At 38.4% G+C, this 16,297-nt stretch overlaps 1 protein-coding gene across 1 annotated transcript; it reads left to right on the top strand.

Annotated features, from left to right (window-relative positions):
* Positions 1-3,283: 3,283 nt before the first annotated feature.
* LOC120769117 (venom dipeptidyl peptidase 4) lies at positions 3,284-11,450 on the top strand. Its single transcript, XM_040095977.1, has 8 exons — positions 3,284-3,811; positions 8,445-8,539; positions 8,598-8,728; positions 8,787-9,581; positions 9,648-9,846; positions 10,295-10,832; positions 10,900-11,114; positions 11,187-11,450. The coding sequence occupies exons 1-8, from the start codon at positions 3,634-3,636 to the stop codon at positions 11,319-11,321; spliced, it is 2,286 nt and encodes a 761-aa protein (XP_039951911.1). The 5' UTR covers positions 3,284-3,633; the 3' UTR covers positions 11,322-11,450.
* Positions 11,451-16,297: the final 4,847 nt, after the last annotated feature.

Below are 16,297 nucleotides of genomic sequence, written 5' to 3'. Positions count from 1 at the left end.
GAATAGCCCACGCCCAGCACGTAAAACAGCTGTAGCTGAGAGTGTACACGATGACCGTGAATAGTCGATTCGGTGCCGTTCGCAGCAACTCGGACTGAGGTATAGAACGGCTTGTCGCATTTTAAGTCGAGACCTTAAACTGAAAGCTTATAAAAAATTAGCTTTGAATGAACTGAAGCTGCTCGACCTTTCCAAGCGACATCTATTCGCTCTATGGGCTCTTGAAAAGTTCCAAGAAGATCTGACGTTTTCGAGCCAAATTTTGTTCAGCGATGAGACCCATTTCTGCATCAATGGGTATGTAAACAAGCAAAATTACCGCTTTTTTGGACGAAGAGCAACCTGAAAAAATTCAAGAAACAACGGTTTGGTGTGCTTTGTGGGCCGGTGAAATCATCGGCCATATTTCTTCAAAAATGATGCCGGTGGAAACATAACCGTCATTGGCGACCGTTATTACGCCTTCATAGACGGTTAGACTATTTGATGTGTGAAATGAAGTTCGTGATCTCGGCAACATTTGATTTCAACAAAACGATGCCACTTCCCCCACATCGCATTAATCAATGGATTTATTGATAGTACGCTTCGGTGAGCAGATAATTTCACGTTTTGATGTGGTCGATAGGCCACCAAACCGGCAGACTTTTTCCTGTGGGGATATGTATGTAAAGTCAAAAGTCTATACCGACAATCCCGCTTCGATTCAGGTTTTGGAGCAAAAGATTACACCAGCTACCAGTCGAAATGCTCGAACGAGTCATGGAACATTGGACTCAACGGATCGACAATCCGAAACGTAGTAAACATTTGAAAGAGATAATCTTCAAAAAATAAATGCCAAAGACTGTCCTTTCGAAAGATTACAAACATTCCCCATTAACTTTGAAGTTTCTCTATTTTTGCTTTAAAAAAGTAGGAAATCTCAAAATAGATAACCCTTTAGATACGATATTGAAACAAAAGTTGTCTTTGTGTAGAAGATCTTCAGAAAAATAATTTTTTACTTGCATATACGCCCGCCTCACACCACTGTCTATTGATAAGGTTCAATGAATTTATTGTATAATGGAAAGTGTAAAAAGAAATAAAAGAGCGACAGCCGGTAATTGTTTATTATGCTGTCAAACATGGCAGTGGCCTTCGTTTGCGTCTGTTCGGAGTACTTCAGAGTAAAACTTATGCAAATATTATGTCTACTCATATAAAAAACAATAAAGAGAGTATAAAGTTAAACGGCAAATAAATTTGTTTTCATGCAGAAATGCGATTATCGCGCGTTAAGCCAGCAAGCAAAAGCTATTCTAAATTTAATGAATCTATATTTGAGAATCGAAAGACTAAAAAATAGATTGATAAATAAATTAAATTTAGAAAGAGGAAGTTTGAAGTACAGAACCATTAACTTTGACGATCTTTTGTAGTAATTGTCTCATAAAAGTTGGTATGCGATAGTTGGAGGCGAGAGGAGGCACTAGGTCGAGACTATCAAATACATTTTGGGGTAATATTTAAGTTACTAAGAGATCAGGTGCCCAGAATTACCACCAGATCAGGATCTGCGGCCTGATCGGATGAGGATCAGTATCTAATTAGTATCAGCGAACTCTATGATACCGGAATTGACACGAATTTTACTCAAGCAAAGCCTAATATTTGGATCGGTGAGTATAATAAAATCAAGATCTTCCAGCTTTTATAATACAAAGAGTACTTTAATGTAAATTGAAATGTAGAGGAATGACCAAACGATATCTACAAAATGTCAGTATCACGCAGCTGCTTCAAATCCAATGAAAGTGGTGTGGCTTCGGAAACTGGTTGTTTAAAACCAATAACCAATTTTCTAAGACACACCCCTTTGGTCTGAAGCAGTCTCTCACAAATTTCCATTCGCCAAAGATCATCCATTAGAAATTCAGTTTCCAAATCTTTTCGGCTTACTGGGTATCCCTTTATACAAACTTCAAGCACCATTTCACGTGAAGTATCGACAAAATCTTGACTGTGTGAACTTTTTTTGCTATGGAACGAAGAAACTGTGTAGAATGTCTTGACGTGTCTAGTAAATAGTGAAGCACTTATTTATTATCTATCTTCATTTCAAATCATATTCCGCTAAGTGTTCAAACATAATCTATTTTTAGTCTGACATGCGATGGCTCTTGACTTTATTGACTTGCATCAGTTTACGCGTGCAGAGAGAGATTCACTAGAAAAAGTTTCACAGGTCAGTTCACAGTAGTGATAAAGAGGATTGGATTATCTGTGGTTTGTTTGTTATTTTATGGGCACTGAGGGGTAGAGAAGTTTTTAGATTTGTTGAGTAGATTAATGTCATTCTTGAAGATTTTAAGTATGTAATTAAAATTAATGCTGGATTTGATGGTAAAATAAAGAGTCGATTGAATCATGGAACAGGAAAGCCTAGAACACCTGATTCGGGATTGCCCAGCAATTTGCAGGCCCTAGATTCCACCTACGTGGACAGGGATCACATAACCTCAGTTGCGCCCAGCAGGCTCCTGGAATTGTTCAAGATGCTGGATCTTGTTGACCATATGTGATATAGGGGAGGACACAATAGACCGTAGGTCGCAGTGCAAAACCTCAATTTTCACTACCTATCTATCTGTCTAAATCTATGATGAGTTTGATGAACGGATTTTCTATTGAAAATTAATCCTAATGATCTATGTGTGATCTATGTGTGATCTATGTTATGGTAAAACGCTCACAAGGGTCATAAAATTTTAGATTTTTGAATGTAATGCATTTGGAACATCCTTTCGACCGCTAACTCGATGAAGGCCTCATCTGTTCTAGGTCCAAAAGCATTAGAAAATATTCTAGCAGAGAAACTCGGATCTTTATCCGGCCAAGGACTGACAACTCGCCAGATTTCTGCCGCTAAAATAACAGCAACAACAGATGGGCTCTCGGTATGGCGTTAACACCCTCAAATTATGCAAATTGTATGACCAAACAGAGAATTTCAGTGGGAGCAATGGAGTTGTGCGAGTGAGCGCGACTTTTAAAAATGTTAGCTTAACTCCCCCGAGCGCAACCAGATAACAAGCACTTCGCTGCGTTGATGTAATACGGGTAGATCTGACGGAGATTGTGATTTCTAGCTTATCGGCTGCCTTAGCACTGACGTAGCGGACATTTGAGCGCGTTGGACAGCCGTAGAGCGCCTTGAACAGCCGCAGTGCGCAAGCTAGCCGATCATGGCTTATCATTTCAATGTGCCGTGTCGACCTGTTGGCGCTCAGTTGAACGCTGGCAGTCAAGTGCAGCGGTTGTGTGGTGCGCGTGTTACTTCTACGAAGCGCATATACGAAGTAGTGGGTGCCAGTCAACGGCCGGTGTTGTTGGCTACCGTTTGCAAAGTTGTATGTTACTCGCTTGTTTGCGTGCGACGTGCATAATAATTGATTCGATTTTATTGCTCATTTACATGAAAATCAAATAAGAGTTCAGTGACGTGTGCGCGCGTACTTCACTTAGTGATTTATTTTTACTGGGTTAAAGCAAATTCAAAAAAAAAAAGATAATTGCAAACGAAAAATAATTAATTGAAAATTACAAAATAATTATTAAAAAATTACAAAATAAAATACAAATTTCCAAATGATTTGGAAAAGGAATTTAGTGCTCTTGTTGTTGGCGCTGCTAAGTGCGACGCAGGCGCGTAATTTGCCACGCGCTGATCCAACCAGCGAACCGGACAAAAAAACACCTTGGGAATTGACGGAAGCGCTTTCGGCTAGCGGATCCTTATGGAGTTTCAATGGCAGTTGGATTAATGGTAAATGATTTAGACATTTTTGCAATAAAATCGTATACAAACTAGTATTAGCGAAAAGAATTTTTGCGGTAAGCACTGCTATGTTCCTAGAAAAAAGTATTCTGTGAAAAATAAGCCAGCATTCCGCTTAAACTGTCTTTATAAAATTCAGCTTACTTCGCCACCACTTTGGTTATGGAATTTAAGCCAAATTTACATAAGTCTCACATACACTTGTGACTCTTAACGATATCTAACGCTGAAATCTTATCAAAGCCTATGCAAATCTAATCTGTCAATTGCTGCCACAGTCGCCTTTCAAATTGTGCTATTGGTGCTATAATTCTTAACACTTGTTCGTTTATTTATTGCCTAATAAAACCGTGTCGATACGCGCAATAAAGCTTCACAGCATGTCAAAACTATTTTTTATTGGAAATTCCTGCGACTTGTGGAAAACTCACATATTCGCGTGTCGCTTTTAAGTTGCCACTGCCTCTATATGTATATGCATATATTATATATAGTACATATGTTTGTATGTGTATTTATGTTTTTAACGGTTTTACCAAACAAGCTGAGCTTGTGACGCGCTCTCGCTTGCACAAATTGCCATTTTTTTCTCTGCGCGATCTTGACTTTTAGCTTGGCTGACATTCGCTCAATTTAACCTGATTAAATTTCACGGTGAAATGCGTTGGTGGACTAGACTTAGACCATTAATTGCTATGACCTATGTTTGGATATTTCCATATTAGCTAATGCGAATGCTTATGAAATATTGAATCTATAAAGAAATGAATGAACTTATAAAGAAATATGTAAATTTAATAACATCGAATCTTAAAAGTGGTTTAAACATTAAAATTTCAATATTTTTCTGCTGGAGTGATTTATTTATATGAAAATAGTAAAGTTTTTTTGGAACTTCTCTTGGACAGTTAATCCTAGAATGCTAGTAAAGTGAAAAAAATGTCGAAATCGCTATAGCCGAGCTAACAACTGTGCGCCAGTCGTTCTTCCTTTTCGGTGTTTGGTGCCAATTGGAGATCAAAAGTGCAGCCCGGCACCTGATATTTCCAAAGTAGTGGAACTCTTCCACTTCCTCTGCTTTCATCAGTGGGTACTGAATCGATTACTTTCAGAGCTGGAGTGTTTTCATCCATTCGAACGACATGACCTGGCTATAGTACAGCTCATCGAATGTGATATTCGCCGTTGCCAATGTGCAAAGTACCATAAATCTTCCGCAAAACCTTTCTTTCGAACACTCCTAACGTCGCCTCATCAGGTGTTGTCATTGTCAATGCCTCCGCACTATATGGCAGGACGGGAATGATGAGAGACTTGTAGTGTTTGGTCTTTGATCGTCGAGATTGTTTACGTTGGATTTCGAGACTGATATTGTTGGTGTTAATACTGGTCCCAAGCTAGACCAAATTCAGTAGTGGACTCAGAGTTAAGACTGTCGACTTGGGACTCTTGTCGCGAATGCGATGACTGTTTGTTTAATGACAAGAGATATTTCGTCTTGCCCTCGTTCACTATCAGACCCAATTGCTTCGCTTCCTTATTCATTCCGGAGAAGGCAAAACTAACGACGCGGTTTTGAGGCCAATGGTATTAACATAATCGACGTACACCAACAGCTGGGCACTCTTTTAGAAGATTGCAGCTTCTTTAACTTTTCTGATCCTTTTATTTTCTCCAGAAAAATATTGAAGAAGACACACCAAAAGGAGTCTCCCTGTCTGAGACTTCGCTTCGTATCGAACGGCTCGGAAAGGTCCTTCGCGATCCTGACGGAACTTTTGGTGTTGCTCAAGGACAGTTTACACAGCAGTATTAGTTTTGTGATGGCAAGTTTATAAATAGCCTTTAAAATCAACGAAGAGGTGATTTTTGTCGATCTTCTTTTCCAAGATTTGACGCATGGGGAAAATCTGGATGATTGTAGATTTTCCAGGTTTATAGCCACACTGATAAGGTCCAAACAGTTTGCTACGGTGGTCTTCAGTCTTTCACAAACTTCACTAGTAATTGCTATTCGAACCTCTTCATAGTCGGCCAATAGAATATCTATTCCATCGTCATCGATTGGGGAATCGGGTTCGCCATCTCCAGATGTTACATTTCACTGCCGTTCAGCAGATTGTAGAGATGTTCCTTCGAATACTTCAGTATTTTCTGGGCATCAGCCACCAAATCACCTCTTTGGGTCGTACAAGAAACTGCTGCGGTCTCTAAACTTTTCCTTAACAGCTGCATTTTTTCGTAGAATTTTGGAGCATTCCCCCTGTACCCTATTTGCTCTATGACAAAAGCCGCAAATAGAAAGGAGACCTTGACGTCACGCTATCAGTTTATGATATTATAAATCTCTCTTCAGATTTCTATTACCATAAATCTAGATTAAAGTGAAATTTCCGGAGGGAGTTTTCTATTTTATTACCTACAAATTTATTGTACTTAGTATGGATTTATGGATAAGTTAATCGTAACCTCGCTAAATTTGTTGATAGAAGCTGGTAAGTAGCAGAAATATCCGGACCGAATGTGGTTTGGTTAGTTGAAGATTGAAAAAGGGAACTCAGCATGATTTTAACTAAATTATTAAAGAGTTGTGATAGAAGTTCAGATCTGCGAGAATATTCTGTTTTGTGCTTAAAGTAGTGGAATCCATTTATCACCATTTTTTGCCGCTACAGCGTTTTGTGAGCTTTGGCTTGCTGTACCCGGACATCTCGGTCACTTGGGAGATGAATATTTTCATGCTTTACTCCAATTCGGTGATCCATCTCGATCTCGTTCTTCCTCTTGTTTTAATGTTGAACGTTTTGACCTCGACAATTTTATTCTGCGCCCCCTTAGTGTCCATTCCTCTTATATGACCTAGCCATTTTAATCGATGGGCTTAGATAATCCATCTTCTACACAACTAATCTTTGACTGCTTGAACAATTTTTCTTTCGAAAATTTGCAATTTGTCATTCATTGTCTCTTTTGAGCAGCGACTCTGTTTCAGTACCGTAGCATAAACCTGATCGACTGATGGTTTTGTACAGAGTTAGCTTCCCATTATCGCTTTTACATAAGTTCGGGAAAAAAGAACTCTGTCTTTGACAAAATGTCGTTAGATCAGCAGGAAGATAGGATAGGTCGTAGTGTTGTTCTAAAATTGATGAGTCCCACTTTGACACATTTTCGTTCTACGTTTTACCCATAAACTCCTCAAAAGTAGATGACTAGATTCTCATCGATCGACGAAGTCTTTTGTGCTTACCACAAATTTATTAAAGCAACTTCGCTAGGTTCACCAAAGACATTTCAATATCAGTCTGGCAAAAGCTCGCTATATAGAAGGAAATGATAAGATGATTCCACATCGCTTTCCTCCATAACGTACAGCTTTGGTAAGTTCTGGTCGTTGACCAGCGCCAACTGAGCACACTGGAGGACCTATGGTTCAACGTTTGAATGCAAGCAAGACTCTACTTAAACAGATGTTCGGTTTTGCAGTCTTCAGCGATTCCGCTGTGACCGGGAGCCCATACGGGTCTAATATGAAAGAAGTTCGAAGCTATTGTTAATTTGGTAATGTACTCCTTGATTAGTTTTGAGTGTACAGTCAGAGAGCTTAAAGCTAGTATCGCTGCTCGGCTTGTCAGATCTGTTAGTTTAAAACTAGCGAAAGAAGACTCAATTAACTACCCTCCCTCTTTAACTTCGATTAATCCTCTGCAAAAGCTCATTGCACCTTTTCTCCAACGGCTTTCGCCAGCCTACAAATCCCTACCAGGTGTGTGAGCTGAGAAGGAACTGTCAGGAGAAGGTTCCGTAATGCAGTAATCTGTGTTGGAAGTAATGCAATTGAAGCAGTGGAGAATTTGTGTCCCTACCCGCCGTCTTATACATTCAGTTTCCCTAGGTCTAATAGCAGCCTTCGCCGCCAAGCACCAGCAGCTATGTATGTCTACCAGTGCAACGGATAAAATGGCATTGAGTACCATTTTTGGGTAGTCCTTACTGTACTACAGATGCTGATGAGGGCCGCTCTTTGAACACACTCCAGCTTCTTAGCTAGTGAGGGTTTTCAAAGCGTTGCCAGACAACGATTCCATAAATCGTTATTGACTTAACTACAATTTCATACAGCCAGAACACCACTTTTGGTGAGAGGCCACACCTCTTCCCAATTGCTCCTCTATAAACATCAATATAAGGCGACAGATACTTTCTTCACTTCCTCCTCGATGTTTGGCTCCCATGAAAGCTTTCTATAAAGGATAAGCCCAAAGTACTTCACCTGGTTGAAGAATAGAGCCTCCCAACGAAAGGGACTAATGTCAGAGATTTTGTATCTCCTAGTAAAATTAAATTAGTTTAATTTGGATTTATGGTTAATCCATTTCTTATTTCTTTTTGACCACTTGGTAACCACACTCAGATACCCTTGGGTTAGATCGTAAACAGTGTTGAATTTTCCTTTGGTTTTTTAAATTACCAAATATTTTCTAAAAAGACTAAAATGTATCCAAAGGTGTTGAAATTCAAGGCGTAGTCTTATATTACCGCTAGATCTTTCTTTTTATACTTCTTTCATATAATATCCCTTGTCTTTCTTGTTTAACTTATCGTCTACTCAATATTTCAGATCTCGAACTCGCCTACAGAGCAGCGGACGGTTACCTATATAAATATAATGTGGCTACGCTGAATCGTTCTTTACTTTTGCCGCCAGAGATTTTCGTAAGTAATATTAGATCATCAATAAAGAAAAGTGTACAAATATTTTTTCAATTCTCAGGAAGTGTATCCATCAGATCTTACGATCACTTTCTCGCCAGATAACACAAAACTGCTGATACGCTACGATGTCGAACAACAATTTAGGCATTCGGTGATCGCGAAATACTCATTGCTGGATATAGACACGAGGTAAATAGAACTAACTCTTCTATAAAAAGTAATCATTTTATTGAAAATTCCTTTGCAGAAATGAAACCAAAATTCATAATGGCGAAAAGCTACAATTCTGCAGTTGGTCTCCGTCGAAAAATCGGCTCGCTTACATCTACGAAAACAATGTGCACATACACTACGAAGACGACGAAGAGTTGCAACTTACCACTGATGGTGTTACCGGCGTAATTTACAATGGTATACCCGATTGGGTATACGAGGAGGAGGTGCTCTCCAGCGGTAGCGCTATGTGGTGGTCGAAGGATGGCACACACTTGATCAGCGGCTATTTCAACGATGTCGATGTGAAAACTTTCAAATATCAAGTTTACGAAGATAAATATGTGAACAACTCGTTGTTGGAATATCAATATCCCGAAGAGCTCGATTTGAAATATCCCAAGGCCGGCACACCCAATCCAGTTGTGGGTTTACGTCTATTCAATATAGATACCAAGGAGTTAGTGCCCGTGAATATTACGGCGCCAGTGGATGTTGTAACGGCCGATCATATCATACAGAACGTTGTATGGATCGATAGTGGACGCATTTTATTGGTTTGGCTGAATCGTCGTCAAAATTTAGCTTCGCTGCAGGAATGCACAGTGGCTGGCGTATGTCGTGAGGTTATGCAGTTGTCCGAGCCCTCCGGTTGGATTATGATAAGCACACCTGTGTGTGAGGCTACCTACTGCACATTCACCAATTGGATTGATGATTGGCAACAAGTGTGGAAGTTGGACTTGGCAACGGGCAAGAATCAATGGCAAAGTCGTGGAAATTTCACGGTGTTGAACGCCTATTACTACGATGAGGCTGCCGACGAACTGTAAGTGTTAATAGCTCCGGCGATGATGGGTTGGATATACTAAGTTTTATAAATCCTTCGTTCTAGGTACTACCAAGCCACCTTGGAGGATCAACCCTTTCAAATGCACGTCTTCCGCAACAATGTATGCTTGAGTTGTGAGTTGCGCGATCTTGACAATAACGTGTGCCGTTCTGCTGGCGCTTCTTTCAGCTCGAACAGCTCGTACTTTGTTTTGAATTGTAATGGACCTGGACCAGCCATTATACGTATTTTTGAGACAAAGGTAATGGTAACATAAATCTTTTAGAACTAGACCATAGATCAGAAACCCTCTTGGATGTAGATGGTTTTGTGGTAGCTCAATCGTCTTAGTACCCATCACCTCTTCCATCAGAAAGTAGGGTTTTTGCGATCTCTTGTGTGTTTTCCATTCTGTTTCAAACTTGGAGGCCATTAAGTTGATGTAGAAAATGATTTTGTGAATAATCTCTAACTTGGGAGCACGATTCAGCAAAGCAAATAACCAATTTTTATCAACCGCTCACATAATGTGATTTTGAAACTTCTGGCACCGGTCTTGTAGACCCCTTTAGTCCAACTAGTTAGAGTAACAATTGATTTTGTAGTACTATTTAATTAAGCCGAAAGTGCTTGCAAAACTCTCTTGGAAAGACATCTTGAGAGTTCTGTTTATCGCTAATTATATAACTGATTACTGTTTTCTATTTTAGACTAATCGTCAAGTTGCTGTCTGGCAAGACAACAGTGATTTCCACGAAAAATTCGCCCAGAAAGAGTTTCCAGATAATACTTATTTGAATGTAACACTGCCTGATGGTTCCTTTGCCGCGGCCAAACTACAATTTCCACCAAATTTAGACGAATCCAAAAAGTATCCAATGATTGTGTATGTTTATGGCGGTCCGAACTCAGTACGTGCTACGAGCGCCTTCACCACTGGCTTTAACTTGTTTATGACCACAAATCGTGAGGTCATCTATGCACTCATCGATGGACGCGGTACCGGAAATAAGGGCAAAAAATTACTATACAGCGTCAATAACAATTTAGGCGACTTGGAGGCACAAGATCAGATTTTTGTTACAAAATATCTACAGAGCTTGTATACGTTCATCGATAAAGAACGTGTTGGCATTTGGGGTTGGAGTTATGGCGGCTACATGACGCTCAAAACACTGGAGTACGATACGAATAATACATTCCAGTGTGGTGTGAGTGTTGCACCAGTTACCTCATGGTTGTATTATGGTGAGTAGTGTGGTCGAAATGTGGTTTAAGGAAGAAGGTCATTGGAAAATTGTTTCTTCTCTTTTAGATACCATCTATACTGAACGTTATATGGGTTTGCCAACGGAAGAGGATAATTTATATGGTTATCTAAAGAGTAGTGTGTTCCGTAATGAGATTGACACTTTCAATGTTCACGATCTTCTGCTGGTACACGGCACAGCCGATGATAATGTGCACTATCAGAACTCACTGTTGTTTGCCAAGAAATTGCAAGCTGCCAATATTTTGTTCGAGGAAATGGTTGGTAGTACATTTTACTCTCCATGAAACCTTAACTAAATCCGTTTACGTTTCGCTCTACTCTCTTCTTAGTCCTATACTGATGAGAATCACTCGATTGGCAGCTTTTTACCTCATCTTTACAATACAATTGACAACTTCTTCATCAGTTGCCTGAATTTACATGTTAAAGATGATGATGAGGGCGAGGACGAGAAGAGTAATTGATTTCAATATAAGACTGGATTTTCAATGGCCAGATTGTTCATATGACTAAGCAGCAGAAGTATTAGTTAGATAAATTTTTTTCAATTAACTTTCACAATAAATGTTTTTTCAAAGGATTTGAAATGATGAGCTTCCGGTTTTTAATTAAATTATCAATTAATGGATCCATTATACGAGAACGAAGCGATTACCAAGCTACCATATGCCGCTATACCAATACCGTTTGATACGCCGATATACGTATATCTAATCTTATAAGCATTAGTAGGGATTGATCCATTATACGAGCCCGTTATACCCTCTCTTAAGCTTTACTTGGGAAAAAAACAAAAAAAAAAAACGTTTGCTGTGCCTCTCTGCCACAGTGAAGCAGAGTATCAGGCCAGAACTAAAATAAATCGAGCCTCAGACCAGAGAAGGAGTACTGCATGTAGAAAAAAAGGATAGTTAACCAAGATAAAGAACTGTAGATGGTCAATGCGCCGGTGGCAAATGATTATTTATCGATGATATGGATGAAGTTCACCGATATTAATATTGAAATAGTCAATTTTTATTTTTGATGACGCAAAACTGCCCAGTTGCAGAACATGTTTACCAAACTGTGTCTTCAGAATAAAAAACCGTTGAGCATAGATGCTGTGAAAGCTCTCGGCATTAGATACCTGGGTTATTTTAGAGAAAATCTTAGTGAAAAATGTGGAAACTTTGACAGTTGTAAGAGAATTCTCAACGACAGTTGCTAATTATTGGTTAGGATAAGTTCATTTAGGAGAACTTAATCGATAGATCTCACTTGGTCATCTATGAAAATTTATACTTTCTGTTAGAAAAAAAAATTTAGAAGTGAATCACCAGATCCTTCTATATCGACGAAGAATTTTTAGTTTACTACGGTTAATATCAATACCGCTTAAGGTGTGTATCTTAGGATATTTAATTTTCAGTTAAGTAACTAAGGTAAGGATGCGATCCCAAACAAAATCATCAGCTTTGCAGTTTACGACGATTAAACTGTGACCGGAGCACAAACAAGTTATAGATTGGGACCTGAAATTATCGATTTTTGAATGGCTCAGAGAGCTTAGTTTATGTTTAGAGCTAGGAAAAAGGTTGAATCTGGATTGAAGACTCAGAAAGCTTAATTTTTGTCTAGAGCTAGGGAAAAGGTCGAATCAAGGTAGTTTGAGCGATTACTATTTGATGCTTTCATTTCTCAATTCTTCAAATATCTGTTTAGCTCTTTAAAAATAAGTCTCGGGTGATCCAAGTGGAGGTTATTTTTTCAACAGCCGTTTTTGACAGATCAAGCGGGAGTCGTGTCAAGCTGTCATGATATTTTTGTCGCTATTATTTACGTCTGAACAACGTTTACAAATCGTCCAACTTTATTACGAAAATTTACGTTCTTTAGAGAATTTGTACATAATTAGCCTACTGAGCGTACCATTCGCAACACCATCTTGAGACCCTGCACTCATTATTTGATAATATTCGACCGAATAGACCACGTCCAGCACGCAGTGAAGAAAATATAGTAAGCGTAGCTGAGAGTAAGCAGTAAGTAACTGAGAGACCGTGAAGAATTGATTCGGCTTCGTAAGCAGCAACTCGAACTGACGTATGGAACAATTTGGCGCATTTTTAGTCGAGATCTGAAAGCGTACAAAATACAGCTTGTGCAAGAACTGAAACCACTCGATATTCCAAAGCGACATCACTTGGCTCTATGGGCTTTTTTGCCTTGAAGCAAAACATTACGCGTGTCATTCGCCAGTTACCATTGACTCAACGAATGGAACATCCGAGACGTACCCGGGGCCTACATTTAAAAGAGATAATCTTCAAAAAATAAATGCCAAAAAATGTTCTTTCGAATGATTATAAACATTGCCCATTAAATTTGAAGATTCCGTATTTTTGCTTTAAAAAGGTAGGGAACATCGAATAAGATGTTTTCATTTCCCAGTTCTTCAGTTCTTCTGCTTTTTCTCTTTAGAAATAAGTATATCCGCAGGTTTCTTTTCATATAGGACATAGGTCTAAACTATGAGATTTTGTAGATAATATTCCTGAATAAAAAAAGTTTAAGGATTTTTTCAGCGTATATGATTTTTTATATCGGAGTTAAAGAAAAGCATACAAATGTGGTCACAGAAGTTCGAAAATAAACAGAGCAGTTCCATTTGACTGTCCATACGAAGGCTTTTAAAATTACACATTTTCCATTTTTTAGAGGGCTCCCACCATTATTTTATGGAAAAAACATATGTACTTACATCTCTTTTTTGATCTTATATACTTGCCCGTCACAATTAAATTTTCCAATAAAATCCTTCACAATTTCCTTTTTGCTGCCAAGCACTTTTCCGCCATTACTTTTGCATTCATTTGTTGCATGTTGGCATTTATGCAACAAAAACTTTTAATCCTGCTGGTTAACTGATGGATTTAGTTTTGCCATTGAAGCAAACGATTGCTCAAAGTCACATCAAAGTCAAACTGAATGGTGGTGAAAAGAGTTAATAACGTTTTCGGTTGTGTATTACAACGCAGCAAATATGCTTGCACACATATGTCTATACCTATACATATATACATATATATAAACTGTAATTTAATACATTCAATGAAATCGTTGCACTTATATAAACTTTGAAGTGTTGAAAAGAATATGTCATTGTGCTGTCTACCATTCTTCCGCGCTCACTGTAATCTCTATTGTTTGTTATTGTTGACGCTTGCGTTTGAGAACTAATCTTGGAGCGTTGCAGTTATTTCTTCATATGGTACATATATCTATATATTTATATACATATATCAATAACCTTAGACATCTTCTTGTCGTTTCTTTTGTGTCCTTGATCTTAACCCTTGATTGACTTGCTTTATTTGTGGGCTTCTCAGGCAATCTATTGGCATGCTCTCTTGCAATATTTTACACAACATAGTTCAATTGTTCTTTTGTTGCTAACTTTATGATTGTGCTGGCCGTCGGTGTTGTTGCTGCTTTTGCTATTTTTATGGTGTGGGTGATTTTAGTGTTGGCGACGTCGTCTCAGCACCAAAAATACCTACATAACAATCGCCAAAGTTTTTCAATATCAAGTTCAAGTAAAAACAAAAATAAACACAATCATTGAACGTTTTGCTAACTAAGGGTAAGTGTTGGGCTGTGTGGGGGTGGAGGAAAGGCTGTTACAATAGCAGCACACAGCCAATTGCATCAATGGAAGATTTCATAAAAGAAATCAATTTTAAAAGTTGGATTTAAAATTGATCAATAAATTCGTTTTATATAAAATTGGATTTCGCGAGTTTGTGAAATGGTTAACATTTGATGGTGCAACCAGTCCACCATTTCATTCATTCAGATGAATTTAAATTATCTGCCTTTTTTTCTTAAAATGGGGGATCCATTTCGTAGTTCCCTAGCTTTTTAAAGAAGAAACACAGAAGCTTCAAAATAAATGGGGAATGTTTATTATCATTCGAAAGAACGTTCGTTGTCATATATTTTTCGAAAATTATCTTTTTCAAATGTTGGCCGCGGATACGTCCCAGAAGGTCCATTCGTTGAGTAAAATTTTCGATAATTCATTCGAGCATATCGACCGGTAACTGGGTTGAATGCATAAGCTTTAGACTTAAGATATCCCCACAGGAAAAAGTCTAACGGTTTGATATCACACGATCTTGGAGCTTTGGAAAGCCGAGCGGTCTCAGTTCTTACAGAAGCTGTATTTTGTACGCTTTCAATTAAAGATCTCGACATAAAATGCGCCAAGTCGTTCTATACGTCCGTCCGAGTTGTTGCGAACGGCGTCGAATAGACTCTACACGATCTTCGTGTATACTGGTAGTTACGGCTGCTATATTTCCTTCACTGCGTATTCGACGTGGGTCAAATATTATCCAATAATAAATGCTGGGTCCCAAGATGGGTGATAGTGTTTCGAATAGTACTCTCAGTAGGCCGATTGTATCGATCAAAGTAGAGCGAAGCGTGAATTTTCGTAATAAAGTTGAATGATTCGTAAAAGGGGTTCAGCCGTTATTCTTTCCATGATGAAATGGCAAAAGATACTGTACAAGAATAAGTTAACAGCTAGACATGACCTAACGTGTGATCTGTCAAAAAAATGCTATTGGAAAAAGTACCTTATTTGGATCACACGTTATAAAAATTATTACTATTAATTAAAGATAAACATATATAGGAAAGGAAAAATTCAACATTTTTTCTGAGTCTTCACTGAGATTTCAGTAAAGATTTCGAAGTTGCTGAAAATACATACTAGATTCTATATAGTATCCAATCCAATGTGGTGAACTGACACGAAGGATTTATTATCGTCTTCAAAATAGGCTCCAGAGCTTAATTCAACTTTACATACATTTGTCATAAGATTCGACTGTGATTCAGGATTTTCCCTGAACGGAGTTTTCAATTTCGAAAAATGAAAAATGTCACTGGGACTCAGATTTGGCGAATATGGTGGCTGAGCGACGTTCGTTTCGTGTTGGCCAAAAAGTCAGTCACAATCATAACGGCGCATAATCGAGATAAAAAATCCATGAATTTTTTTCTCACAAATCAGGTCGCTTCCGACGAATTGCTTCACGTAAACGTCACAAAGAAAGTTAGTAGTATTTTGACTTTGACGTGTTTTTTTTTGTCGGTTGCGGTTCATTTTGGAACGCTATTTGCTAAACCCACGCCTCGTCTTCACTAATGACATTTTTGATAAATATGTTATTCTCAGCTACTTTGTCTTACCTCTCTTTATCGATCTCTTTTGCAAAAGATTTACTAGCATTAATACATTTTATACCGAGAACTTTGACCAAAATGTTTCAAGTAGATCTATAAGAGATATTGAGATCATCAGCTATCTCTCTATAACTCAGAGTTCTTTCGAAGAATTGTTTGAAGACTTTTTAAAGCCTCTAACGAAAAGGCTTTTTTAGAATTT

This window comes from Bactrocera tryoni, chromosome 2, assembly GCF_016617805.1.
Source record: "Bactrocera tryoni isolate S06 chromosome 2, CSIRO_BtryS06_freeze2, whole genome shotgun sequence".
NCBI classification, from domain to species: Eukaryota; Metazoa; Arthropoda; class Insecta; order Diptera; family Tephritidae; genus Bactrocera; species Bactrocera tryoni.
Note: the sequence above shows the minus strand (reverse complement) of the source record. Positions and strands in the feature narration are given on the sequence as shown.

What these genes read in the sequence shown, in the direction of transcription:
- LOC120769117 (XM_040095977.1), top strand. Translation starts at nt 3,634, where the DNA reads ATGATTTGGAAAAGGAATTTAGTGCTCTTGTTGTTGGCGCTGCTAAGT. An exon ending in CAATGGCAGTTGGATTAATG is followed by an intron (nt 3,812 to 8,444) that starts GTAAATGATTTA and finishes TCAATATTTCAG; the next exon opens with ATCTCGAACTCGCCTACAGA. An exon ending in TACGTATTTTTGAGACAAAG is followed by an intron (nt 9,847 to 10,294) that starts GTAATGGTAACA and finishes TTTCTATTTTAG; the next exon opens with ACTAATCGTCAAGTTGCTGT.